This window comes from Pinus tabuliformis, chromosome X (assembly GCF_031772625.1).
Source record: "Pinus tabuliformis cultivar Carrire ecotype Pingquan chromosome X, CPIR1, whole genome shotgun sequence".
In the NCBI taxonomy this organism is placed as follows: Eukaryota; Viridiplantae; Streptophyta; class Pinopsida; order Pinales; family Pinaceae; genus Pinus; species Pinus tabuliformis.
The window spans coordinates 1,068,699,090-1,068,726,144 of record NC_142308.1 but is presented as its reverse complement, the minus strand read 5'-3'; the positions used below and the strand labels follow the sequence as shown (position 1 = coordinate 1,068,726,144).

The following is a 27,055-nucleotide window of genomic DNA, read 5'->3' as shown; positions in this document are numbered from 1 at the left end:
GTTGTAATTTGTTAGATTATGCTATCAATTTGAATGAATGTTCTCATGTAATTTTAAATCTCCATATGGGAATCGCAACTGTGACATATTAACAAACATATCTCCTATCCATGTACCAAATCTCAAAACATGAATGCAAACAAAAACATAACAACAAACAGGTATCCTAGTCATGTCTCAGATAACATAGCATCATTGAATATTAAGTCTTAGGATGGGAATGGGAATAGGTACATAATAGGAAGCAGGTCTGTGAGCCATGTTTCCAAGACTGAATATCAAAGATTGGCCTCCTTACCACAATAAATGAACTGACCCGTATACATACCCTCGGCTATGATGAAAATCTCCTTTTGGTTCCTGTAGTGGAAGGAGTTCCTGAAAGTCACCCTCAAAAGAAGGGGCACCCCACCTTTGGTAATGGATATCATCAGAGACAATGCCTTGATGTAGCCATTACACTCTTCATAGTCAAGGTTGCCAAAGTGTGCAGGTCCCTTCCTATGGTGCGTGTGGGATCTGAACACTGACCTCACTCTGTTCCTCTCTGCTTTGATCACCCTTTCGCCGAAGGTCCCTTCTTATGGTTCTTGTGGGATCTTAACATCATCCCCACTCCCTTCCTCTCTTCTCTGATCACCATCCCCATCACTACACTATACTACTATAGTTTCCTCTCCAACCCTCCCTCCACCGATATAGAAAAGCCCTAATGCAAGAATCACAAGCATCATCTAGCCTAGCATTATGAGCCCACTAAACATACTATCCCTTTCCACCCTATGCATCAAAATTATTAACAAGTTGAAAAGTATCATGATTCCATGGTGCCTAGCTTTTATAATTTCATATAACGAAACCATGGCTTTAGCTCGTGCTATTGTTGCATGGGCCAAGTTTGTGGTTTCATGCCAACAAGAAGACAAATAAGGGATTTATGTCAATGTGTTTTACTAGAAGTAAATGAAATTTCCTATAGGTAATTTTGTGTGAATGTGCTTTACCAAGTTTCATAAATTAAAAATCTTGTTGCAAATCCAATTAAAACCCCTTGCTTGTTAATATTACAAAGCTTATGTAACTCCTGTAATCAATTAGAACATGATAAGAACCAGATGGGGCATGATAAGAACATGACTAATAAGTTGAATAAGGACTTGAGCAATGAAATATCTAGGTCTAACACAACAAATATTGGACACAAGGATTACACGTGATAGAAAGAACGGAAAGTTGTGCTTGTCACGAGAAAAATATATTGAAAATGTGTTATACATGTTCAATATGAAGGATGCCAAACCGGTTGGTACACCCTTAGCATCACACTTCAAACTTAGTGTTGATTTGTGCCCTTGTGATAACAAGAAGAAGGAGGAAATGAGCAAATTCCCTTATGCTTCATTCATTGGTAGCTTGATGTATACCATGGTATGTACTCGTCTAGGTATTGCACACTCAATGGGAGTAGTGAGCAAGTTCCTTGTAAATCTAAACAAAGAACATTGACAAGCAAGTAAAGTGGATTTTGATGTATCTCAAGGGTACTAGTAATTATTGTTTATCTTTTGGTAAAATAATGTAGTTCTTAAAGGATATACGGATGCAAACATAGCTAGAGATGTAGATACTAGAAAGTACACCAATCGTTATTTATGTACTTTTACAAGAGTAACAATATCCTGGATGCCAAAATTGCATAAATTAGTGGCCCTCTCCACAACTGATGCAAAATACATCGTTGTCACAGAAGCTTGCAAATAGATGTTGTGGATGCAAATATTTTTAGGAGAGTTGGGAATAAAACAGGATAAATATTTGTTGCATTGTGATAGTGAGAGTGTTATTGATTTAACAAAAAACCTAGCATATCATTCTAAGACAAAGCACATTGATGTTTGATATAATTGGATCTCTGAAGTGTTAAATGATGTGTTACTACAATTGGCGAAAATACACACTATAAAAAATCTAGATAAACCTAGATGGGTTCGAAACACATCGATCATAAAATTTTGGGGATAAACATGTATGGGTTCGAAACACATCAATCATAAAATTTTGATGTGATTTATTTGGAAGAGTTATGCTTTAATCATGATTCACAGAAACCTCCATTTTGAGAAGAGAAAACAAATTTTGAGGATAAACTTGTATGGGTTTGAAACACGTCGATCATAAAATTTTGATGTGATTTATTCTAAAGAGTTATGCTTTAATCATGATTCACAGAAACCTCCATTTTGAGAAGAGAAAACAGTGTCAAAAACATTCACTCAAGCTTCTAGTTGGTCTCAAGTGGGATATTGTTAGGAATGAGATCAAATCAAGTCAAAGTTGTTAGTACCCATGGTATTATAATGAAATATTTTTATATATAGGGGTCTGAGCAAAAAAGGAAATGTATAGGTGAGAAAGAATGAAGTGAATGAAATGTATAAAGATTTTCATTGTGGTAATCAAAATCTACTAAACCCTTTCCTGTGGTTTTCCCCCAAAATGGGGTTTTCTACGAAATGGTGTTCTATGTTTAAGTAATTTTTTAGGGTTATTTCTTGTCTCAATGCATGAAATTTTTTGTTTTTGGGTTACAAATTTTTTTTGTTGTCTTTTATTAACATTTTTTTATTATCTAATTTTCATAATGGTTTTTTTTTCCATTATTCAATATTACTACCAACTTTATTATCAAACTTCTTTAAAAAATGACATTGTCATAATATAAACACACATCCAAGATATATTGTTGTTGTTTTTTTGCAGATATTTTGCATTCCTACCTATTGCAAATTACTAATAATATGTATGTTGCATATTACTAACAATATGTATTTGCAAAATTATATCAGAATAGATTGACATGATTTCAATGCATATGTAAATTATATTAAACAAAACATGTTTTATCTCAAATGATTAAAATCTACAATTATGATTAGTTACAATGATTTTTTATTCTATTATTATTGAAAATTCAATTATTAAATTAAGGGACAGAAAAAACACTAACTATATGACCTTGTTTTATTATAATAGTTTATCCATAAAGTGAATAAATTATTCTTATCTGAGTTAGCGAAGCACTCAAATGTTTTGAAATTATTTTATTATAATAATTTGTTTATGTAGATAAGGTTATTCATTTATTTCGTATAAAAACATTGAACGAGGAAAACATTAAAATATTTATTAAACCAAGTCAAGAATAGTCAACAATTTTTCCACAAAGAGAACCTTTTCGCACATTTTCGCAATGGTCTTTGTGGAAATAATTTGTTTGACCATGACAAGTCACTGTAATTCAATAACTATACAACTACATAGAAAAGTCAAGACCAGTCAAGAGTTTTTGTTTTCATGGCGATTAATTCGGTATCATCGTAGAGCCAAACATCCACTGACTATTTGAAAATGTATTTTTTTTATAATACGACAAAATATATATATAGAATCATATAGCATGTTAATGGATAACCATCTATAAAAAAAAACAACAGCCTTTTTGGATGGCTGGGCAGGATTTCAATTCTATGGAAACTTACACTTTTTTCTATCACACATATAAAACGTTTGCAAAATGAGCTGATGGACGAATTATCAAAAAAAAGTTTACAGTTTCTATGTGGTATGTGGCATCTGAACATCATTGTACACTCCATCACATACTTTATTCAACCTTTCTCCATGCCAGGTATATAATGTCCACTTTTATGGAGTATGTTTCATGATCCTGTACATATTACAATTATCTTATGGCTAGGTAGTACTTTATTTTTGTATGAATATATCTCTGCAATAGTCCTCATACTTGATCTAACAAAAGAAAGATGTATATACTGAAAAAATACTATGAATTTTTGGGTTCCTGGTTTCCATCCTGTTTCCCTACTAACCGGGAAAAATACTTTCCTCTCCATAATGTATATGCTTCTTCTATATATAATATAAATATTATACAGCTTTTTTTTTATAAAGAAAAAAAGCCGAACCTCACCGAAATACCCAGCAGCCATGGCACGCTCATGCTTTTTCCCCTCCTTCCCATCCAAATTGCTGAGAGGTCTCCTCCTCTCCTTCACTCTCTGCCTACTTGTACTTCAATGCAATGCCATCTCTGACGATGGAAAAATACTCCTTCACGTAAAAGAGAGGGATTGGACTGACAAACATAATGTTTTGAGCAACTGGAATTCGTCTGATGAAAATCCGTGTGGTTGGAATGGAATATTTTGTAGTATTCCATTCAATGTCGTTACAAAAGTTAATCTCTCCCACACTTCCATTACGGGACGCTTGACTTCTGCTATATGCGCCCTTCAAAATCTGACGGATTTGAGACTGCCATCCAACCACTTCGAAGGTCCATTCCCCGATGGATTGTTGGATTGCAAGCATTTGAAGACGTTGGATTTGTCATCCAACCTGTTCGGCGGAAAGTTGCCGCATCACATCCACGAATTGGGTGAGTTGCGCAATTTGTACTTGGACGACAACAGTTTCTCTGGAGATATTCCTCAAGGCTTCGGCATGTTACCCAAATTGGAGAAACTGTCTCTCAATAGTAATCACTTGTCTGGATCAATTCCTGCTTTTCTTGGCAATTTGACGCACCTGCTGCAGCTATGGCTGCAAAACTGCAGTCTGGAAGGAAAAATTCCTTCTTCGTTGGGTAATTTAACGGAGCTGGAGAGCTTGGATCTTTCTGAGAATCATTTGTGGGGTAATATCCCTGCCAGTTTGATGAGGTTGACCAAGATGAGAGAACTGCATCTTTGGAAAAACCAGCTGTCGGGACAAATACCGCATAATATTGGCCAGCTAAGCAGCATACGTGTTCTGGACTTTTCAAGTAATCAGCTGAATGGAAGGATTCCTGAAACAATTGGAAATCTGAGTCATTTGGATAACCTGGCTTTGTGGGAAAACAGACTCACGGGGTTTGTCCCTGCACAGCTAGGAATGCTCGCTAACTTGACAAGCTTGGATCTTTCGAGTAACAAGCTTACCGGGTTGTTGCCACAGGATTTGGGCACACATTCTCCTATTTGGCTTCTTGATGTTTCAGAAAATAATCTCAGTGGCCCTCTGCCTAGAAACCTGTGCAAGGGAAGAAATCTTTATGGTTTGGCTATATTCTCAAACAATTTCAATGGGAGCTTGGAGTCCTTAGACTCTTGCAGTAGCAGCCTGCTATTCGCCCAACTCTATCAAAACCAGCTAAGTGGCGAGGTTCCTTTGGCGTTATGGAGCTCTCAAATACTTGTACAGTTGAAGATTTATACAAATAAGTTTGAAGGCCACATTCCTGTAGAGATCGGTGGAGCAAAGGAGCTGCAAAAGTTAGAGATGGCCAACAATCGGTTCAGTGGAATCATTCCGCCATATATCGGGCAGCTGAGCAATCTCGTTAACTTTAGTGCAAGCAATAACAAACTGCAGGGGCCTCTTCCTGAGGAGCTTATACGCTTGCCTTCAGTGAATAGCATCGAGCTTGACCACAATTTACTGTCTGGGGAAATTCCAAAAGGGAATATCTCGTTGGGACAGCTTACTATACTCAATCTGGCCAACAACCGGTTAAAGGGGGAAATTCCAGCATGGTTAGGCTCCGTGTCAAATTTACACACTCTAGACCTGTCAAACAATCAACTTGTGGGGGGAATTCCTCCTGAATTGGGGCAACTGAGGTTATGCACATTCAATGTATCTGGCAACCACTTGTCAGGCTCAATTCCAAGCATTTTCCAGGGTTTGGCCTATAAAGATAGCTTTCTTGGCAATCCAGACCTATGTGGTGATCTCGCTTTCCAGTATAGGTTAAGATTATGTTCTTCAAAGAAGAGAGATTTACATCATTATTTACCTATATTTTTAGTCTCAATTCTGATGCTAGCCATGGCAATGATATTGTTTTTGTGTTTCATTACCAATAGTAGACTGATAACTTTGTTTGTGGGAAAGCCAACCAGCTCAACGTTGGCATGGGAAGTGAAATATTTTCACTATGGCGTGGAACTGAGCGAGGGATACATCCTCCAGCAGTTGACGGAGGAGAATGTGATTGGGTCTGGGGGGTCTGGAAAAGTGTACAAGGTCACTCTGCAGAACGGGCAGGTGGTGGCTGTGAAGAAGATTATGAAAAACAAAAAAGAATTTGAAGCAGAGGTTGAGACCCTGGGTTCGATCAGACATGTCAACATCTTAAAGCTCCTGTGTTGTATCACAAATGCAGAATCGGATTTCAACTTGTTGGTATTTGAGTACATACAAAATGGAAGTCTGTTCGAGTGCCTTCATGGAGGATCAGAATCCATGGGCGCACTATTGGAGTGGCCAGTGCGACAAAAGATTGTAGTTGGTGTAGCTCGTGGGCTGTTCTATTTGCATAACGACTGTAGTCCTCCAATATTGCATAGAGATGTGAAATCGAGTAATATATTGCTGGACTCGGAGTTTGGAGCCAAGATTGCCGATTTTGGTGTAGCCAAGAGAATATTACCTCATCATCATAGGTTAAATTCTGGTTTCACCGGTTCTCATGGTTACATTGCTCCAGGTAAAGTATGCTGTGCTATTCCGAAAGAATAAACCAAGTTTGTTTTTCTAGATGAAATTCAAATAATATAAGTAATATTGATTGATCAAACAATATAAGTATTGGTATTGATGTGCAGAGTACTGCATGGGAATGGTGAACGAAAAGAGTGATGTATACAGCTTTGGGGTGGTGATTCTGGAGCTTGTAACTGGAAAGAGAGCGACAGGCGAAATGGAATATGGAGTAAGTCTTGACATCGTGGGATGGATCCGTAGCAAAATAATGAGCAGAGAGCGGGAGGAGTGGGAAGTGGTTCTGCAGCAAGAGGAGGAGCAGGGGATATTGGACTGCCGAATTCTACAAGCTGAAGATGGTAGTAGTCGTTGTAGAGAGAAAATGCTGTGTATGTTGCGAATTGGGTTAATGTGTACAAGCAGCCTGCCAAATCAGCGGCCATCCATGAGACAAGTGTTAAAGATGTTGCAGTCCATATCAACCTACACGAACAACTGACACAATAACTATATTTTCTATCTTTTTTCTTGCCTTTTAATGGAACAAATTTGTAAGAACCTATGACGCTACTTTGTAAGAACCTATGGCTAGGTTGCCTCCGGAGCATGTTTTTTTTTTATTGGAACAGTGATTGCTTTTTTCAGAGGGAAAATCAACATATGGCCGAAGCCCACAGATAATTACATATGGCCGAAGCCAACAGATGAGCAGAATATTGGCCAAAGCCCGCATATTGGCCAAAGCCCGCAGATGAGCAGAATTACAGCATAGTCGTCACAAATACACCAAAGCGCGAGGCATAGCCGTCACAAATACACCAAAACACGAGGCCTCAACCACAGCCGCAGGAATCCATCCTGACTGAGGAAGCGAAAGCCATCCGCCCCGCCATCATGTCATGCACGTCATATTTTTCGTAGAGTTATGAGAGGTAGAGCTTATTATGAAGATTTTGATATTTCCATTCCGAGTAGATGGACTTGGAGAGAGCCACTTCGCCTCTACCGATTGTAACGGTCTCCAGAGACATCTTTTAAATGCAATTGAGTATATTATTGCTTGAAATTGTGAATGTGGTCTTGTTAAGTAAGATAGATCTTAAAATTGCAATGTGTGGATTGGATAAAATCTTACTCCATCGACTACGGAAAAGAAAACAAAGTGCCGCCTAATCTATCAATCTCTGCAAGTTATCTATTTCATGGGTACGATTAACTTTATACAAAGACTAGGTTAGTTAAGTTGGTTGTGTTATGTATTTCTTTAATAGGAAATTATGGGTTAAATCTCTAGACAATTTTGGAGTTAGGCCCTACTCATTTAGCCCACAGATAAATTTTTAAGTTTGATCTGCCACCCTATGTAAATAAATTATATTTAGAAAGAAACTTTATACAAAGAGTTCACGGTCAAAATACTAAGGCCATGGTGTGAAGGATAAATATATTATTTTATACAAAGATTAGGTTAGTTAAGTTGGTTGTGTTTGTATCTCTCTAATACGAAATTATGGGTTAAATTTCCTGAACAATCTTGGAGTTAGGCCCTACTCATTTAGCTCACAGATAAATCTCTAAGTTTGATATTCCAGTCCATGTAAATAAACAGCTTTTAAAAAAAAACCTTATACAAAGACTTTATGGTCAAAATATTAAGGCCATGGTGTGAAAGATAAACATATTAGCAAAGTCCATGGCGTTAAGCATAAGTATGAGCACCCTCAATAAAATTGTGAATGATGAACTTTTTCTATTATTTCTATTTTTATGAATTACAAATTTTTCACAATATTTTCTATTAAAAGTGATTTATTATTTATTAAAAATATATTTTACAATTATATATATTATATTAAAAAATATAATATTTTATGAGTTGTTTTATTTTTGTGATCAAATCTTTGTTTTTATTATTTTTTTGTTTCATTAACCTATATTTAAACTAATCCAAAAGTAGTAGCTACTATGTAGTCCTTGTTATTTTATTTTTACATAAAGTAAACATGAAAACATAAATAAATGTAAAAAAGGTGAACAACTTAATTAGTTTAATTCCTTAACTTTCCCTAAACTTCATGATACTGCTCGTGGAAAAATCTTATATTTTGTTATAAATATGAAAAATTGTAAATTGTTATAATTTTTTTATTTATATATTGCTAGTATAAGAAAATACAAACTAACACTAAAATTTTAGCTTTTACAATTTTAGTGTTTAAAATCTATTTAAAAAATAATCTGACCCATATTCTTCACCAAAAAGTGTTCCTATACCTTTATTAGGAACGCGTCAGTAAACAGTGGACGTTACAATTTTTTCCACATTTGTCTACACATTCTAAATAATTCACTTGTCTGTGGAATAATTTTGTGCGTAGCAATCCCGTCAATAACTTACTAGTCGTTGTCTCTTTCCTGCGATGCAATCAATGATTCTTATGAAAGCGAACCCTGATATTTGATATTTCAGATTAAAAATAATGAATATGACTTTTGTAATTTATCCACGTAAACATCTTTCTGACAAATTATATAACTCACATATCTTTACAATATAATTATGTTGAATGGGTTTTTGAAATGTGAGAACGTTGGAAATTTGGGTATGGGTGTAGATATAATAATAAATTATAAAAATATAAAATATTTTTTTTAATTATATAATTTATATAATAATTCATTAATATTGAGTTAAAATATTTAAATATTAAAATTAATTTAAATATATAATTTGTTTTATATATAAATATATTTTTTGGGTATTTTTTTTTTTTTTATATATAAAATATTAAAATGTCAAGTTTATTATCAGTTTTCTCTAACACATAATGAGTTTTTGAAACAATTCACTAAAGAAAAGTAAAGTAACTCTAATGTTTAAGCATTCATTGTTATATACAATATGAACACACAATCTTCTCCCATATATATCCATAAACAACAAAAGAAATACTCATCAGCATGACATCCCAGATTTGGCTCTTACATCACCATACACTTCTTTAACCCATCAAGAGATTGCTCCAGTTTCTCCATTAAACTTATATGTGTTAAGGATGTCTTTGGCCTCTCTTCCTGCGGAGGTTTCAATTTAGGCTCATGTTTTGTGGGCAGTTGAGTATATTTCTCTACATGCTTTGTATTCCTTAACCTTAGGGAACATGGGAACTCCTAAAAAAGTAGTCTTCAAAGCTCTCCGAACTTTCTCAAACTCCCATTGCAGCTCGAACTGAAGAGGGAACATTCTCATACAATTCTAAAACTCCAGAGAACACGGAAATCATTAAAACAAATTTCCCAACTCTTAAAAACAGTTCTGATGTAACAAAGCAATATAATATCGTGTCCCACCTCCACTTTGCTTGTTTCTCTGATTCATGGTATTTAAATCCCTATTTGTCGATTTGTGATATTCTTTGGTTTTTAAAATCCCAAACACATTTCATTTGATTTGTAATCTCCTTTTTTATCCCTACGAAAATTTGATTCCGTGGTTTGGATTGATCGATTTTTTCGGTTGAGAATTTTTTATTTTTCAGTGAAAAGTCAGCCAGAGTCTTCGATTGACAAAGTCCTCTACGATAATGCTTTTTTTGTTTTTCGCTAGAAAATATCGTGCGAAAAAATAGGTTTCAAGGAGAATCGTCGATCGCTAGAAAATATCGTGCGAAAAAATAGGTTTCAAGGAGAATCGTCGATTTGCCAAAATTCCTTGTTATAATAATATTTGCGATGAAATACTTTTGGGCGAAATAATAGGTTTCAACCAGAATCTTGGATTTTTTTCGATGAAAAACTTTTGTGCGAAAAATTAGGTTTATATAGATACCTCAATCTGTCTTCACATTTTGAAATAAAACTGTCAGCATTTTACCTTTCTGTTCCTCAGAATGCTACCTGGAGGTTAGTGTGCCTGCAACTTCATATTCTGAATTCAACTGTTGTTCATCTCAGTGGCATCTTACTATAACTACTGTTTAGAATGTTTTCCATCATACATGACTTTTAATTACATAATTATGCCTATAGGGTACTTTATGTTTGTTTTAATCAATACACGAGATTACATTCGGGAAGAATATTCATCAACTGATAAATTGATAGAGAGCGATGTGATTTAACCTTACATGGTCTCTTGAGCGTTACACTGTTTAAAAATTATTTTTTGAAGAGTAAAATTCTGAATTTTCCCGAAGTTTCACCTACCAGGACATATTCAGAATGGCCTTTGCGTTTCAGTTATCAGTGTTTAGACTTCGACTAGGCTAGTGATAATATTGAAAATTTCAAAAACTCTTTTAATTTAGTTTTACATCATAAGAATATATTACGAAAATTTTTATATCTAAATATAAAAAATAAATTATATAATGCCCAACATACACTGAACATTATAAAAAAAATTCCAATTCTTAACAATAAAATTCTTGTTCCTAACAATATTAATAACAAATTACCAATTAATTTTATGTGATCATATATTAAATATAATCATATATAACAAAACACCAAAATGTTAATATTACAATAATGTTATAACCTATCAATATTTAACCATAAACTATATTTGAATTAATTAACCCCTTAAATAAAAAATTTACTTTGATAAATTACATTATATAAAAATCAAAATACTGTTCGTTAATCGCTAACCTATGACATCTCATGATTGGAAACGAAGTTGGAAAAGTAAGGAGGCCCGCAAGAGCTCACTTATGCCATCTCATGATCCGAAACGTTGTTTGAACACCATACGCTGGAGAATTAATCCCTACCAAATTTAATCGAATACCCGAATATTGTAATTTTTTTTGGGTCAGTTTGGTAACTATGGTTTAAACACAATTAAATTAATTTTCCAATGTAATGTAATAAAACTTAAATTAATTAGGCTCTTTAGTATAATTTAGGTTTTCTAGGTTTTCCGTTTATAATGGCGTGGAATAGTAAGAGATATTCAGTAAAACCCACATGAATTAGAGGATAAGATGTAGAATCTATTTTTTTTCGAGAGAAAAATATGATGATATTATATTAAGGAAATATAATGAGCATATACATATAAAGTCATATGGAACAGGCCAAAAAAAGACCAAATGTGGTAAAGATCAGTACTAATACATCTAAATGAGCAAACATAGATTAGCATGAGACCAATCATTCTATCATAAAGGAGATGACCATAAAAGATCCAACATAGAGCATAAAAAAGCGAAGAAAAACAGCAGGATCAATCTGGGGTGCATAGCATAAATATGGATCAGAGTAAAGGAGATAGGAGCCTTGGACTCCTGGAAGATGCATGCATTCCTCCATTTCTACAGGTTCCAGCACGTGATAATGAACAAAGATCTCCATGCAGACTGCTGATCTGACCACCATCTGTAACCGCAAGTGGAGACCGTAGCGCAGGCCGAAACAGAGGAGCCATGACAGGGAGCCGGCAAAGCCAAACCACAGCAGAAACGGCAATGAGAAAACGCAGTTCAACAGTCTTACCTCTGGCCACGGTGGCCAGAGGAAAAAAACGAAAAGCAGACCACCAGATTCGGAATGAGATATAAAGATGGAGCAGAAAGAGTTAGAAACTAGGAAGAGACCAGGTGTCTCTGTGCATGGCCGAGCGTCTGTTGTTAATCCCTTGAAACGTGGCGGACATGAGCAAGAAGGTGGCCATGCAGTAGTTGACCGGTGATCATTCTGGTTGGATGGATGGCAGATGCAGTGAAAAAGACGAGAGATTATTGGAGCTTCGAGCAATGTGGAAGACATCTACTGGTTGGCCATGGCGTTGTGCATGGTATCCCCGTCCCGACGCGCTCCGGCTCCTCACCACTCCTAAAGCTGAGTTTAAATTGTTATTGGGTCAGTGTCGCATGTTGTTACATTGAGTGGTTCGATCAATGTTCATTTACTGTGTTTTAAGCAGAAGGAGTTCCATATTTTTGAAGAAGTAGTCTACGGAGGCAGTAGAATGGCCCCTTTTCCGGCACCGGCCGGAAAATCGTCCGGCTCCGGCTGCCGGAAATCTCTCCCTCTTCCGCCACCATCTCTCCGCCCGTTCTCCGCCACCCTCCCGGTCCGCCCTGACATTTCCCTGACATTCCTGCCTGACATTCCTGACATTCCTGAGCTGTAATTCCCTCGCGAAGTAATCCCCATTCCCTCCATTCGAATTCAACACCCGCGCCCATTCCCTCCATTCGAATTGTGGTTTCGCTGTGCTCTGATCCTCTGCGAACTCCTTCCGCACTGCAGCTCGGAGGCCCCTTACTCTGGTTTCGCTGTGCTCTGATCCTCTGCGAACTCCTTCCGCATCGCAGGTACCCTTTGCTAATTTCCGATAGCCAGTAATCTTATATTGAATTAAATTGGACAAATTTTAAGTTTCAGTTCTATTAGGTCATGCTCAATCTTCCCAAACAATCGATCTCCCACTTCAAATTAGGTCATGCTCAAGCTTCTTCGCGGAAAACAGAATTCTTCTTAAAAACCAGAATTCTTCAGGACAATTTCCTAAACAGATCCTGTTTAACCACCAGACTCCGGTAATAACACAGTTGATGAACCGTTCGAGAAGTTATCTTGTTAAATTTTAATCTATATTTCTAAATATCAGAAACGGTGCCGTAAAGGTGCCGCTGAATAACCATTAAACGTGCATAATTTGAGGCCAACCATGATATTTAAGCTAAAACGTGAAGCCGTTTGCATCAAATTTTACCTCGAACCAATAATTAATGGTCAGGGCTAGGCATGAAATGAATTAACATCTTCAGGCAGTCAATTTTCGTGTACTGAAGCTGAAATCAGGAGTACATGGCAAGAATTACCTAGTTGAGGGGTCAATCCATAGCGCCGATTGTCAGCCATCAGAAGCCTGCTATAATCCACCCAGACAAATGAATCCCTTAAATCTAGCCTTTACACAGATTTTCCCCAAAATCCAAAGCTTTATGGGAATCAATGACATAATACAAAAAATGAACTCCCGTCTACCAATTTTCAAATATTAAGCAAATGTGAAACAGCAGGACATTTTTTGTATTATGTCATTGATTCCCATAAAGCTTTGGATTTTGGGGAAAATCTGTGTAAAGGCTAGATTTAAGGGATCATTTATCTTTTTCCTCTTATTTCTTTATTTTGCCAGTGTTTGAACCTTCCTGTTAGTTCAGATACAAGAATTAGAAATTTACCATATGTGTTTTTATCAGATTTTTTTATTGATTTTGAAGACATAGGAATTAGAAAATAGGAACTAGTTGAACATTGTCTGTATTTTTACTGATCATTTTAAACATCTTAAAGATTTTGCTGTAACTTAATCTGATCCGAATCAATCAACTTACGGCCGCCTCGCACAGGCACTATAATCGACCTCGAAGTGCTTTGCACGGTGTCGTGCCGATTTTTCTGTGATGTATGCCTTTAATTATATGTACTCTGGAATGGCTATTAACCTTCTAATTTCTGTTAACATCATGTGTTGTTTATGCTACATATGTTTAAGAACACCACTGAAACTTATAATTCATGTCTACTTGTTTAACATGAATTTATTGTTATTTGTTTTTCAGGTTTTTGAAGTGTAAAAAATGGTGCAAAAGTGGCATTTATGCATTGAAGTGTCTTGCTTTCCAAATCCAGGTCGAGCAGTTATTAAATTCATCCTTTACAATATGGAAACAAATCATTTATTTTATGGAAAGAGAGAAGTGCCTGGAATGACGACAAACAATGAGGCATATTACATTGCCCTTGTTGAAGGGTTAAAAGAGGCAAAACAACATGATGTCAATGATATTGAAGTCTTCACCAACTCGGAGTTGATATGTAATCAGATGAAAGGCATCTATCGGGTTCGAAAGGACAATTTAAAACCTCTTCATAAGGAAGCACTAAATTGGAGTTTTCAATTTCAACATTTTACCATCAATCACTCTGCAGATATTGAAAAGATGTCCACTGATATAATGTCCAGGGCATTTTTAAGAACATATGTAGATGCCAAATATGACATAGGATCACCATCCACTGCAACAGAAATCATTGATCACCATCAATATAAATCCCCATTGTGTGAATGGGTTGTTGTTATCATTTTTCTGGGGTCTATCATAGCATGGTTCTTTCACTAAAGAAGAACCTATTATTCCCCAACATGCAATCATTACAGTTTTTTGTATGGGAGACAAATTAATGGACAAATGTAATATATTCCATGTACATGGACAAATGTATTTTGACAAAAGTAACTGGTTCATGATTTTCTGATTATCATCAATAAATTATGTTGTTGGAGAGATATTGATATGCTATGTGATTTGTTAGTTGGTTGTTGATCAGTGATGAAAGGTTTCTTTACGTATGTGTCCTCCTCATCCATTAGATAATAGATAGTTGTCTTTACCTTGGTGGAGATGGTGCCTACCGTCGGCTATGCATACACAGCAGATTTGATGATTTCCTCCTGTGGAGCTGTTTGGGAGATCTCTTGCCTTTCAATTGTGAAAAATGCTTGCCATATCGATATGATAAAAGGAATGTCCATTTTCCCACTTGTTCATGGTAGTGATTTTAATCCCCAAGCCATGCTAGAACTTGGACCAGTCAAGAAGAGTGCAGGGTGTGCATTTTAACCTACGCCCTCTCAACTGAAAATCACATTCAACAATTTGGAGAAGGGGCTCCTATCTTGAGATTTGATTTGATCACAAACTTGTTTTTGTTGACTATGCTAGCCAAAATTTTACCTGAACAGGGCTATACACTTGTTCAGTTTGTATCCAACTATAACATATGGTAGTAGAATAGATTGCCCAGCTTGGATCGGTAGCAAATCCCAACAATCGGCAGTCTTTACCTTGGTGGAGATGGTGCCTACCGTAGGATATGTATAGACAGTAAATTGGATGATTTCCTCCTGTGGAGCTGTTTGGGAGATCTCTTGCCTTTCAATTGTGAAAAGTGCTTGCCATTTCGACATGATAAAAGGAATGTCCATTATGCCACTTGTTCATCGTAGTGATTTTATATTCAATCATATCTGCAGATTGCAGAGAATCCCCAAGCCATGCTAGAACATGGACCAGTGAAGAAGAGTGTAAGGTGTGCATTTTAATCCAGGTCCTCTCAGCTGAAATTCACATTCAACAATTTGGAGAAGGAAATCCTATCTTACCAGCTAACCACCCCTCCCTCCTCACAAAAAAAAAATGAACCTAGACATGGACCAGCCTATTATAGTCTTAACCTTGGTGGAGACACTGCCTAGCGTGAGATATGCACGCACTGCAGGTTGGATGTTTTCCTCTTTTGGCATCTGTCTGGGAGATACTCCTTCTATTCAATTGTCATGAAAGTCGTTTTCCCACTTGTTCATGGTAGTGATTTTATAGTCAATAACATCTGCATAATTTCCCCAAGCCATCCTAGAACATGGACCAATTAAGAAGAGTGTAGGGTGTGCAATTAAACCTAGATCCTCTCAACTGAAAGTCACAACAATCTGGAGAGGAGGCTTCTCTCCTGAACAATTTATAACCAGACCATGATTGAGATTTTATCTGATTACAAGCTTGTTTTTGTTGACTGCGCTAGCTAAAGTTTTACCTGAACAGGGTTATACACACATTCAGTTTGTTTCTAACTATCACTTTCAGCAGTAGAGTAGATTGAGCGGCTTGGATTGGTTGCATATCCAACTGTCAGCAGAGTCTTTACTTTCCAAAGTCTTCCAACCCGATTATTTTGCACTGACTATTCATCTCATCAGAACATACAATGCTTAATTTCAAGAATTATGATGTGTTTATATGCAATTTAAGTCTAGAAACACACTGTATTTAAATTTTTAACACGGTCTTCAGAAATTTGATCTGCAATTATCTTCGACAATATGAAGATCCATTGAATATATAAGAAAAAATAAGAATATGATAAGAGAATTTCATAGGAAGAGTGTGTTAATGGATTGATCCTTATTACTCGGAGGAAACACACCATAAGAAAGGAAACCATTATGGCAGATATAAAACATGTAGGCTACCGAGGTGACAGTTGGTAGTCTATCCAAGTCACCCTTGGGGTTTCACAATTGTGCTTCAGAAATTTTACACCAATTGAGAAACCAAGAGGTAACGATCAACATCACATCCCTCTACCTTAACAAGTAGAACTACTTGCAGACAACATCTTTGGAATCATCCGAAGTGCCAATTGGAGGTTGTCTGCTGAGGTGACTGTTGGTAGTTTATCTAAGTCATCCTTGGGGATTTGTGATTGTGCTTCAGGACTTTTACACCAAATGAGAAACCAAGAGGTAATGGTTAGCATCACATCCTTTTACCTTAACAAGTAGAACCACTTGCAGACAACATCTTTGGAATCATCGCAAGTTCTAACTGGAGGTTGGCTGTAGGTCGCGAGCCACTAGCTCTTCCGTGTGGACCTCAACTACAAGGGTCTTTTAAGTTTTAACAGTCTGTCATAGTAGGCTTCCAAACTGTGAATCCTATGAAGTCAAACCTATCCCCAATTAAGTCTCTATCAAATTTAGCAATGGAAAGCTTTGTGTCCACATTGAAAAGCGCTGGGCACTGCGGATACCTTTGGCAATGTCTGTTGGAGGGCCTGATGCTAAGTGGTCATATATTACTGGAACATACTCATCATATCTTGCATCACTTTACTCTGAAAAGCCTGTTGTTTTTTGTTGAGGTCCAAGAATTTCTACCAAAAGACATTCTTGCATGTGTTCAACCAAGATTTGGGCAAGGTTGGAGTCCTGGGAATCCCTAAACTCGCTACAGTTTTAATGGGGAGCCATGACAAAACACTATGATAGAAATTATGCAAATGTGGCACTCAAAACCAGATCTAATGCTGAAATTGAAGATCTCATGAAGGAAAGCACAAATTTGATGTTGAAAATCACAAATCTGATATCAAAAATTGCAGCTCTGATGCTAGAAATTGCAAATCCAATGCCAGAAATTACAGATCTTATGGCAGGAATTGTCGATCTGACATTGGAAATTGCAAATCTGATGCCATGGATTGCAGATATGATGTCAGGAATAGCAGATGTGATGCCAGACAATGCAAAATGAAATGGGAATTGTAGATACGATGTTGGAAATGCCTCTGAAATGGAAAAAATGAACCCACCATTTCAGGTAGTAGCACAGCCCATATTAAAAAAATGGGACAAATCTACACAAAATAACAAAGGTAGCATAAAGATATCTCCAATATTAAGGGAGAAGATCTCTTTTGAGTTCACACTGGTTCAGATCTGGAAGATGAGAGGAAGAGCGGTTGTTGGTTCACAAAATGCTAAAATGGTTTAGGCCACCTGAAAGAGACCAAGTTTAGATGCCTAGTAGCTGGAAATTTACATAATTGATAATTGACTGCAGAGTAATATAAAAATTACAAACTCCAGAAAACTTTCTACATTATGATTTATATTTTGGCCTGCCCTTTTGACATTCTCAATGGAAAACAACCTAAAGTTGGCATGCCCAAAGAGGTGATTTTTAACAGTTATGTTGTTGGAGATTTCTGGAAGTGAACTGTGTAATGTTTTTGCAGCAATTGCAATACGGTGAAGTTGCTCTGTGTCTCCTGGCTTGCCGTTAATGCTATAGATTGCTGATTTCTTAATGTAATATAAGCCTGTTACAACTAGTCTCTACTTTCAACTGTACAAATAACCCATAATCTTTTATGACAGTTCAGGATCCCATATTTAGTTTTTGTTCCATCTTGATTAACGAAATTTTATGTGAGTATGAACAGAGTTATTTAGGGTAGACTGTAAAAAATATGCAATACCGGCAGAAGGTCGACATATCAAGGCTGCGAACAACAAAATTGGACAAGAAAAAACAGCTCTTGCAAAAGTAGCCTGAGGAGCAATTCCACCAATATATTTAACCTTTTCATTAATCAAATTTCTGAACTTGAGAGTCCATCTGAGAAATTTGTGTTATGATGATGATGGAACATGCCTGGAGTTTAAGGTATAAGAATGTCTTGTTAAAATTTAAATGTTAAACATCTCATAGTAGAATATTTCTAAACTCAAATGATCAAGGTTCAGTTATAGGTACTCTTACCAGCAATGTCTAAATGGTTCATGGTAAGGAGCTCCTTCTGTTGTGTACGAGAAAACCCTAAACTTACTAGTCAATATGTCACTCTGAGTACAGGAACTGATGGATGGCGCCTTTACAGGGTAGGAAGAGTGAACAATTGCCCATTTGAGACCTTGGAACATAGCACCAAGAGTCTGTACCTTTGATATACTAGAATATGACCACTACTCCTGGCAAGACCATGGTTTTAAATGTGCTTTCTATTTGTCCTTCTGATAAGCATCTTTGTTATGTTATTGACTGGCACAGATTTATTCCACCACAGGAATTTTGACTGCTTTGATGCTCTTACACATAGGTTTGACGTGTCAGCTAGTGGAATTTATTCATAATGAACTATCCCTCAGGTTTATATTTTAAATAATATTATTTGATTCAGTGATTATTGGCCTCTTTACATCACTTGAAACTGTAAACATAATTGAAAAAACCAAGCATCCATTATATATATACGCATATACATATGGAGTTTTAAATGTCAAATGATGACCATTGCAGTGAATATGTACAAGTACCATTGGATAGAAATCTCTACTATAATACATGTAGGCTACCATGGGTATATAAACAAATATGTCAAAAATATCAATTTCCTAGATACAGCACTTCACAAGGCATAGATTTCTTGTGATAAATTTCTGCATACATAGCTTTGTTAATCTGTAATACAGTTCCATCCTCTACTGGTAATGTAATCAAAGTGCAATGGCTGAGACAGAACTAGTATGAAGTGACCATCATATATAACATGTTCTTCAATACAATATGCATGCTAAAAATCAAGTGTTTGGATAAACTCATGAGCAGTTTGGGTTACAAGGTTAATAGGAAAAGAAACAACTTGGCATGGTAAATCCTGGGCACTGCTTCTCAGTCATTTCCAACCACCTTGCCAATCACTTGCAGAATTCACACAAATTTTACAGTCAGATAGAATTTTCTTACTTCATTTAGGGTACATCACCCTTAAGCAAGTATGCCAACTTGTATAATCATCAAATCTCTGTAGATATATTGGATTAATGCTTATGTAAGTGCTAAATAAGCTTACTGAGTGGACTGTAATTTGACCACTCTCAGAATATTGAAGGACTTTGATATCGCTGTAATGCTATCATCAATTTCAATGTTGAACAGGGGTTTGTCGAATCTTATAAGCTTTTGCATTAAGATGAATCACATCAGTTACTCATTTTCCGAATAGGTTAGATAAAAATGTCATAGTGCACAATGAAGCAGTGTCAAGTTAGTGGTTTAGCTCATAGAACAGTAGCAACTCTTCTACCTATATTCCTTTTCTGAAATTTTCCAAATTTCTTCTTCCTCTACCATTCTTTGTATGAGTTGCAAGTGCTTGGGACTCATCATCTTGAAGTTTCTGAAATTTCCCTTTTCATATTAGCCTAGACTCCTCTTGAGTACAGGCAGTCAAATAGTTGATCAAACTTTGGAATTTCCAATCTGCCACAAATGCTTGATACAAATGAATCCCAAGATCTAGAAACTCATTAAGAGTCACAGTCACAAGTTCTGATTCGTCAATATTTCGTCCAATGGCTTTAAGTTGATCTCTTAACTGAGAGATCCTGTTAAAGTTGGGCAGCTAGAGAAAGATTCCCCAGCCCATTTGATCAAGCTTCTATAATGGAACAAAATGGATCAAAGAATTAGTATTGGACAAAAGAAAATTAAATTAATGTCAAGTTGGCTTGATCAACCTATTGGAGGGAAAATGAATTAAATGAAAACAAGATCGTAGATCTGAGATGGACAGGCCCAGGTACAGGGTGAAAACAGGTGAGCTTTGGGGAAGCCTTCAGACCATAACTCCATAATTCTGTTTGGTTGTTTAACGACAAGGCCGTAGGCCTGCAATTTGGTGGAATGTTGGTATTGGAAGTGAATCGACACAGCTTCCAATCCGTGATTTGTGATCATGTGGTGATCAGTGTTTGGAATTAAGAGTTCTCATTATGAAATACATTTAGGCTTGGTTCAATTGAGATTGGCCATGTAAGAATTTAGGATTTGAAATAAAAGCAGCAAGCCTTTGAACTGATATGGATGTTGTTTCCATAAGACTGTTAACAAGTGTGTGTGTGTGTATTGATAATCAATGTTGATGTTTACTTGTGCGCTAAGAGTAGGACTTCTGCACATGGAGTAAGATTCTATGATGTTGCTTTCCAGTTAGTGAAAGGCTTTTTTATTTTCTGATGTTTAGATGGATGCCATATTTGTTTTATTGTTTCCATTATTTTGGCTGTGCATTCTGAGAAGCACCCCATAGTTGTATCTCTTGTATACCAGCATGCCAACCAAATGATTACTTGCACGTGTGCCTTGTAGTCCATTGATTGCATTCTGTCTCATCTTACCTACCACAATCATCTGAGAAGATAGATGGTCTTTATCTCAAATTCAGAATATTTTTCAATCCACATTTGGTAACATATATTCCACATAAAGATGTTCTATGATGTTGCTTTCCAGTTAAAGGCTATTTTATTTTCTGATGTTTAAATGGATGCCATATTTGTTTTATTGTTTCCATTTATCTTGGCTGTGCAGTCTGAGAAGCACCCTACAGCTGTATCTTGTATGCCAGGATGCCAACCAGATGATTACTTGCCCATGTGCCTTGTAGTCCATTGATTACATTCTTCATGATCTTGGCACTTGACATTATCATATACTTCAATGCTAAGAGAAGAATTTAGTTCAATCATGATCTTGGCACTTGACCCAGTTCAATGTATATTCTAGTTTGGATCTTGTTAAGGCTAGTGCAAAGGATGATCAAGTTCAGTGCTCTGTGGGATCACAATTCAGAGTACCATTATGATTACAACAAAGCATGTTTTCTGAAGAAGCAAGAATACAAGCCGAGACTTTGTTTGAGCTACAGGACATGCCTGAATCGAGGCTAAGGTTGTATATATGAATCTGAACCGAGCCCTTATGCAAGCTACAATATGACTTGATAAAGGGCTTATATACATTACAGTGTAAAAGATTGTGGAACTGCTTCGCATAATATTAGCAGCTGAAGTTATGTTTGCATACAGTATATGCATATTGATGACACCTAGTGCTCAGAATAAGACATAATTGTCATCCTCACTGTTATCTATTTTATCTCAATTTTCTTTACAGTATATGCTTCTTTCTTAAATATGAACACCATAAATAAAATCAGATTTGTTTTGATCATATAACAGATCTAACATTTGAGAATATATTTGAAGAACAATTTAGATTGATGTCAAAAACAATAATTCATTCCCAAATTGTGGTGTGTATACATCATTGTTACAGCTTAGTCTGCAGTATTAGACCAATTACGTGAGAAAATACAGAAACATTGCAATAAAAAGAACCGACAATTGAATTTGTTGAACAATTACAGAGCCATGTGAATTAACTTGACATTCCATGTCAAAGTTCAAAATTTCATGAAACTTCAGGAGAGTAGTGGCATATAATTGAACTTTTACTTTTGCATTGATGAGAGCTCAAACATTCCTCGGTGCTCATCAGGCACCCATATTTTTAAAATTGCACTGATGAAGGCTCAAACTTTCCTCAAATTTTGCAGGCACCCATGTTCTCAATGTACCTAGAGCCTTCTGAAACAACACAACATTCCATGTCAAAACACAAAGTTTCATGAACTTTCAGAGAACAGATTATGAAAAAGGTATTTTTATAACAACATAACAATGGAAAAACATAAATATACTTATCATATGATAAAGGGCCACCTGACGACGCCATAATAACCTAGCTTATCTATTATTTGTGCATACCTCATTGATTCCCACTAGAGTTGAAGTCCTTCTGTAGATGATCAGTCATGGTTGAAGATGATGCTTCTCCACTTATTCTATAGTTACCTAGAAAAATGTCAAACGTTATCGCAAAGAAATTTTCTAGAGCATCAAGGTATATGTGCACACACAATGAAAGAGTGTCAAATGTACCTGGCATGGAAAGTAAGGTTGGATGGTCTTGCATCTCCCTTTGGTCTTGGGATATCACCATGGTTGGGGATTGTTGCATTGCTGTAAAAATAAACATACCACATGTTAAAGAATAGTGATGATTAAATACTTAAATCTAAAATCATGACTCTATTCAACACATGAAACTAACCTGGAACCATAGAGACGGCATTATTTGATCGATGACGTCCTCGCTTATTGAGGTATCGAAACTCAAATGGTTCATATTCTGATGGATCAACATTTAAATCAATTTCCAAACCATTGTTTTTTCTGTTGCTTCTTCTTTTCTTTGTGGGGCTAAGGAAACTCTTCTTCCTCTTCAAAGATGGATCAAGAGATTCCAATCCAGGTGTGAAGTCAAAATCAGTAACGTGCAAATTATTAGCTTCATCCAACATTTTTTCAAGCATATCAGTCAATTGGATTGTCTTTGCCAAAGTAGTAGGAGGGTTATCTAAAATGAGATGGGTATAGCTAAACAACTTCTCCCTTGCCAAATGAAGTGCCTCGGCATCTGCGTCAACTTCATTTGTGGCCATAAGAGTAGCATCGACATCTTCATCATGGTTTTGAGGCTCTATATTGATCTCAGGTGGGTCATTGCATATGTTATCCTCTGCATGCTGATGAAGCAATGGATTTGAATTATCCGATTGGAAATACAACCAATTAACCTTTATGGCATGCTTGCAAATGTTTCCACGGATAGACCATGGACATTCACACGTTATAAAATCCTTACGATACCAGGTGACAAGGTATTTTTTATCTCAATCTGTCTGACTTCTCACCCAATAAGCACGTGTTATGTTCTCATGAGGACAACAATCAGTATCCATAATTTTTCTTGCTCGTTCCACTGATGATTCTAGCTGCTTTTCTCTCTTGTAGTTGTTTAGGAATCCTTCTTCTTTTAAGATTTCCTTGAACCGATAACAAGGTTCAACTGTTGTTAGTAGCATATGCAATAACCAATCCATCCTCCGGGCACATTTTTTCCTTCTATCAGATAGAAATGTTGTTTTTAGGTAACAATGGTATGACTCAACAGCATTATTGGTCTCCTGATTTGCATGAGGAAACTCCCGACAACCTTTCACCCACATACCTAATTGCAAATAGAACGATGTCAGTCTCACTCTATCACCTTTATAAAAGAAAAAAATACATATAATATGAAAAAAATGTTTACTTACGAATCTTATCTCCAGTGACCCAATTCTTGTTGAAATAGTCTAAGAACTTCTCTTCATCTGCAAACTTGATAAAAAATTGATTGATTGCATCTTCCACTTCATAATTGAGAGTGTGTTTCATGATGAAACCTAACTCACTGAACATCTCTTTGGCTTTTATGGAACTAGTGGCCAATCGATTGACATTTTTCAACCAAGCCCTCCGTACATGCCAAACGCATAAGATCACATCGCAACCTGTGATCCTCCTGCCATATTCAATGCATTTTAGTGTGATATTTTTAGAAAAAATGCATGTTTGGTTATATCATGACAATGTTAAAGTTACCTCAAGGCACTGATTTCAGCCAGTGCATCATCAACCATGAAAGCATTGACTTTCCAATCAGGACGGGTTTGGAAACACTTGTGCATGAGCTGCTCCAGCCATATTGCAATATCATCTGATGTGTTTCGTGATGCCACGACCCATGCAACAGGCACCCCGCTTTGTTGTTCATCAAATGCCACGAGTGTATACAATTGATACTATCATTTTCAACATTACATAAATTCAAATACAAGTTATTAATCATTTTGAATGGATACAACTTAAATAAATATATTCAATAAATCATTGGCATCTGACTTACCCCATATTTGTTTGTGTTAAATGTTGAATCCATGGCTATTAAGCTATTGTGCGATAGCTTGACCATTGTCTCCAACATCCACTTTGTTTGAATCCCTATTATAAAAGGGACCTCCACACCATTGGGCTTTTGGTAAAAGAAAAAATCTTCCCGATGCTTTTGATACCAAAGGTTTACACTCATTTCATCCTTTTTGTGAAGTTGATAATTTCCCTTCGCCAACCTATTATAAATGTTTACAATATCTTTCCTGCATAAGAAGAAATCTCTATCTCGAGTTGCCACATCGATGTCAACATGTTTCTTAACGTGGGTTCTATACACTACATCAATAGGCACTCCCAAAAAGTAACAACTCTCTACATATGCAACAATGTCCCTCGAAAGCCTTGGCCTAAGCAAGGCCCTGGTCTCACCTGAAGTGTCACATTGACCATGACAAACCCAACCTTCCCCATCTACATGTTCATACATATTGAAAGTTAATATTGCTCTATCAGGAATTTCATGCATAACTTTCACAATAAAGTGGCATTGGCAACCCCTCTTCTGCACAAATGAAGTCCTTCGTTTAGCTGAAAGATTTCCTCTTTTGTCCTCTGGGCCAAATGAACAATAATAGCTAAACCAAAAATTTAAATTGTTAGTACATACAAAGAAAGATAACCGTGGTTTCAAAAGATCTAAACAATATATATTTTAAATACTCATATATCATATTGCAATGCAGCAGTAGATCTTTCTTTTGGTTTACCCTTTGTTTTTCGTACGAAATTACATGGAGCAATAGGATTTTCTTCCTCTCCTTTTATAAAGTCAGCAACCCGTCGTAACGGGATTACAACAACACGATCAATACCATTGTTTTTTGTATTTATTTCTGTCCAAACCAAGTCTTTATTAGAGAAAGTCATTTTTCCTTTGAGGTCTTGCACCTCAAGATCCATGATATATTGCCATTTCTTTCGCTTGCCCATTTTGAACTAATCTGGTCAAAGAATGTGCAAGGACATCAAAACCAAAATTTCGATCTTAGCAAGTTATTCAACATATATATAAATATAAAACCTCTTTTATGCTTTTTTTGAGGTCTAAAATATCAATCACTCAATGATGACAAAAACAAATAGCACAAAAGGATGCAAAAAATTTGGGATGCAAGCATTTCCTTTAAGATGTTGCTTTTTGCCTCATTCATTTTCAACAAGGCATTCCTTAAAGGAAAGATTCCTTTGACAACATGAACAGATGCAAAGATTTAGTTACAAAACCGTGTTTTCTGCTTACCTAACTCTGAAGCAAAAAAACATAACATAAATATTAAGCAAATGTGAAACAGCAACTCCCGTCTACCAATTTTCAAATATTAAGCAAATGTGAAACAGCAGGACATACTATAACACAGAGACAGAGGAGAAGCGTGGTCTGCAATGAAATTGAAGCTTCGCACCGCAATATTCACGCGAAATTGTTTGAACAACAGAGTGTATGTTTCTCTATTTGAAGGCTGTGCTCTTCTTCTGCCACAAAAATCCTTACATGGCTGTCAGTGAGCCGTCAGTTGCACAATTATTTTTGTTTTATAATATTCAGTTTTCGATATTCTTGGCCAATTGTCCACAAATTCGTGTTTCTTGACCTTATATCCTTTTGCAGAGGACTCTGAAAATATTCCATGAATTAAATTTTAAAAATCTTGGAATAACTTCCGTGATTTGAGCTCATTTTCTAGCAGAAAACTAGTTGAAATTTTGAGATTGAGCCCAATTTATAGTCACTACAATCTTCTTTTCAATAAATTATGTTTGGATTGGCATCAGGAATGGATCCTATTTGTAGCCATTGTACTTGAATATTGATAAAGGTGGACCATTGTACCTTTGGACAACAGCCCGGATGGCAATTGTGAGGATACCCCTGATCTCATTGAGGAAATGCGAATGGAAAAGATTTTGTACTCAGAGTTTGAGAAAAATAGTATTGATCACTTCTTAAATGCACCATCCACTAAAGACATGGTTTTTAACCATTGGCAAGATGACGATGACAAAGTTGAAACCATAATCTGGCAAGTGACAATTATGACCATGATAACGGAAAATGTGGTGTTGCGCTTAGGATAGACTTAGGCCATGAAATACAACAGCCGGGAGTGAGGCATTCCAAAGAAATAATGCAGCCAAAACTAAAGGTTAAATCAATGGAAGATGTGTAAAAGAGCAAGACAGAGGATGCAGAAAACAATGATACATATGCAGCTGGTGGCACTGTTGATGTCAACAATGTCAATGGTGTTGTTGGGCAGAGGAAGTGATGAGTTTCCTGAGGCAGCGGATGGAGTTTTACAGTCACCCATTGATACAACTGATGATAGTCTAGGTCAGTGCCTACAATTTTGACAGGGTAGCAAATCTTCCAACAAAATGGAGCTATCACCAAAGAGGAGGGTCCAGATCATTTCCTGATTAGGTATGCTTGTAATGTCATGAATAATCTCAGCCTTGTAA

General features: G+C 36.3%; 2 protein-coding genes and 1 long non-coding RNA gene across 3 annotated transcripts; 1 reads left to right on the top strand and 2 right to left on the bottom strand.

Annotated features, from left to right (window-relative positions):
* The first annotated feature begins 4,008 nt into the window (after positions 1–4,008).
* On the top strand, positions 4,009–7,321 carry LOC149143522 (uncharacterized). The gene is made up of 3 exons (XM_089451857.1): positions 4,009–6,553; positions 6,672–7,014; positions 7,195–7,321. The coding sequence occupies exons 1-3, from the start codon at positions 4,009–4,011 to the stop codon at positions 7,319–7,321; spliced, it is 3,015 nt and encodes a 1,004-aa protein (XP_089307983.1).
* Positions 7,322–21,996: 14,675 nt separating this feature from the next.
* Positions 21,997–22,747, bottom strand: LOC149143521 (uncharacterized). Its single transcript, XR_016265236.1, has 3 exons — positions 22,697–22,747; positions 22,523–22,609; positions 21,997–22,342 (listed from the first exon to the last, which is right to left on the bottom strand). It is a non-coding gene; the product is annotated as an uncharacterized LOC149143521 (long non-coding RNA).
* Positions 22,748–23,749: 1,002 nt separating this feature from the next.
* LOC149143520 (uncharacterized) lies at positions 23,750–24,825 on the bottom strand. Its single transcript, XM_089449657.1, has 3 exons — positions 24,549–24,825; positions 24,245–24,444; positions 23,750–24,164 (listed from the first exon to the last, which is right to left on the bottom strand). Exons 1-3 carry the CDS (start codon positions 24,729–24,731, stop codon positions 23,909–23,911), a joined length of 639 nt encoding a protein of 212 aa, XP_089305783.1. The 5' UTR covers positions 24,732–24,825; the 3' UTR covers positions 23,750–23,908.
* Positions 24,826–27,055: the final 2,230 nt, after the last annotated feature.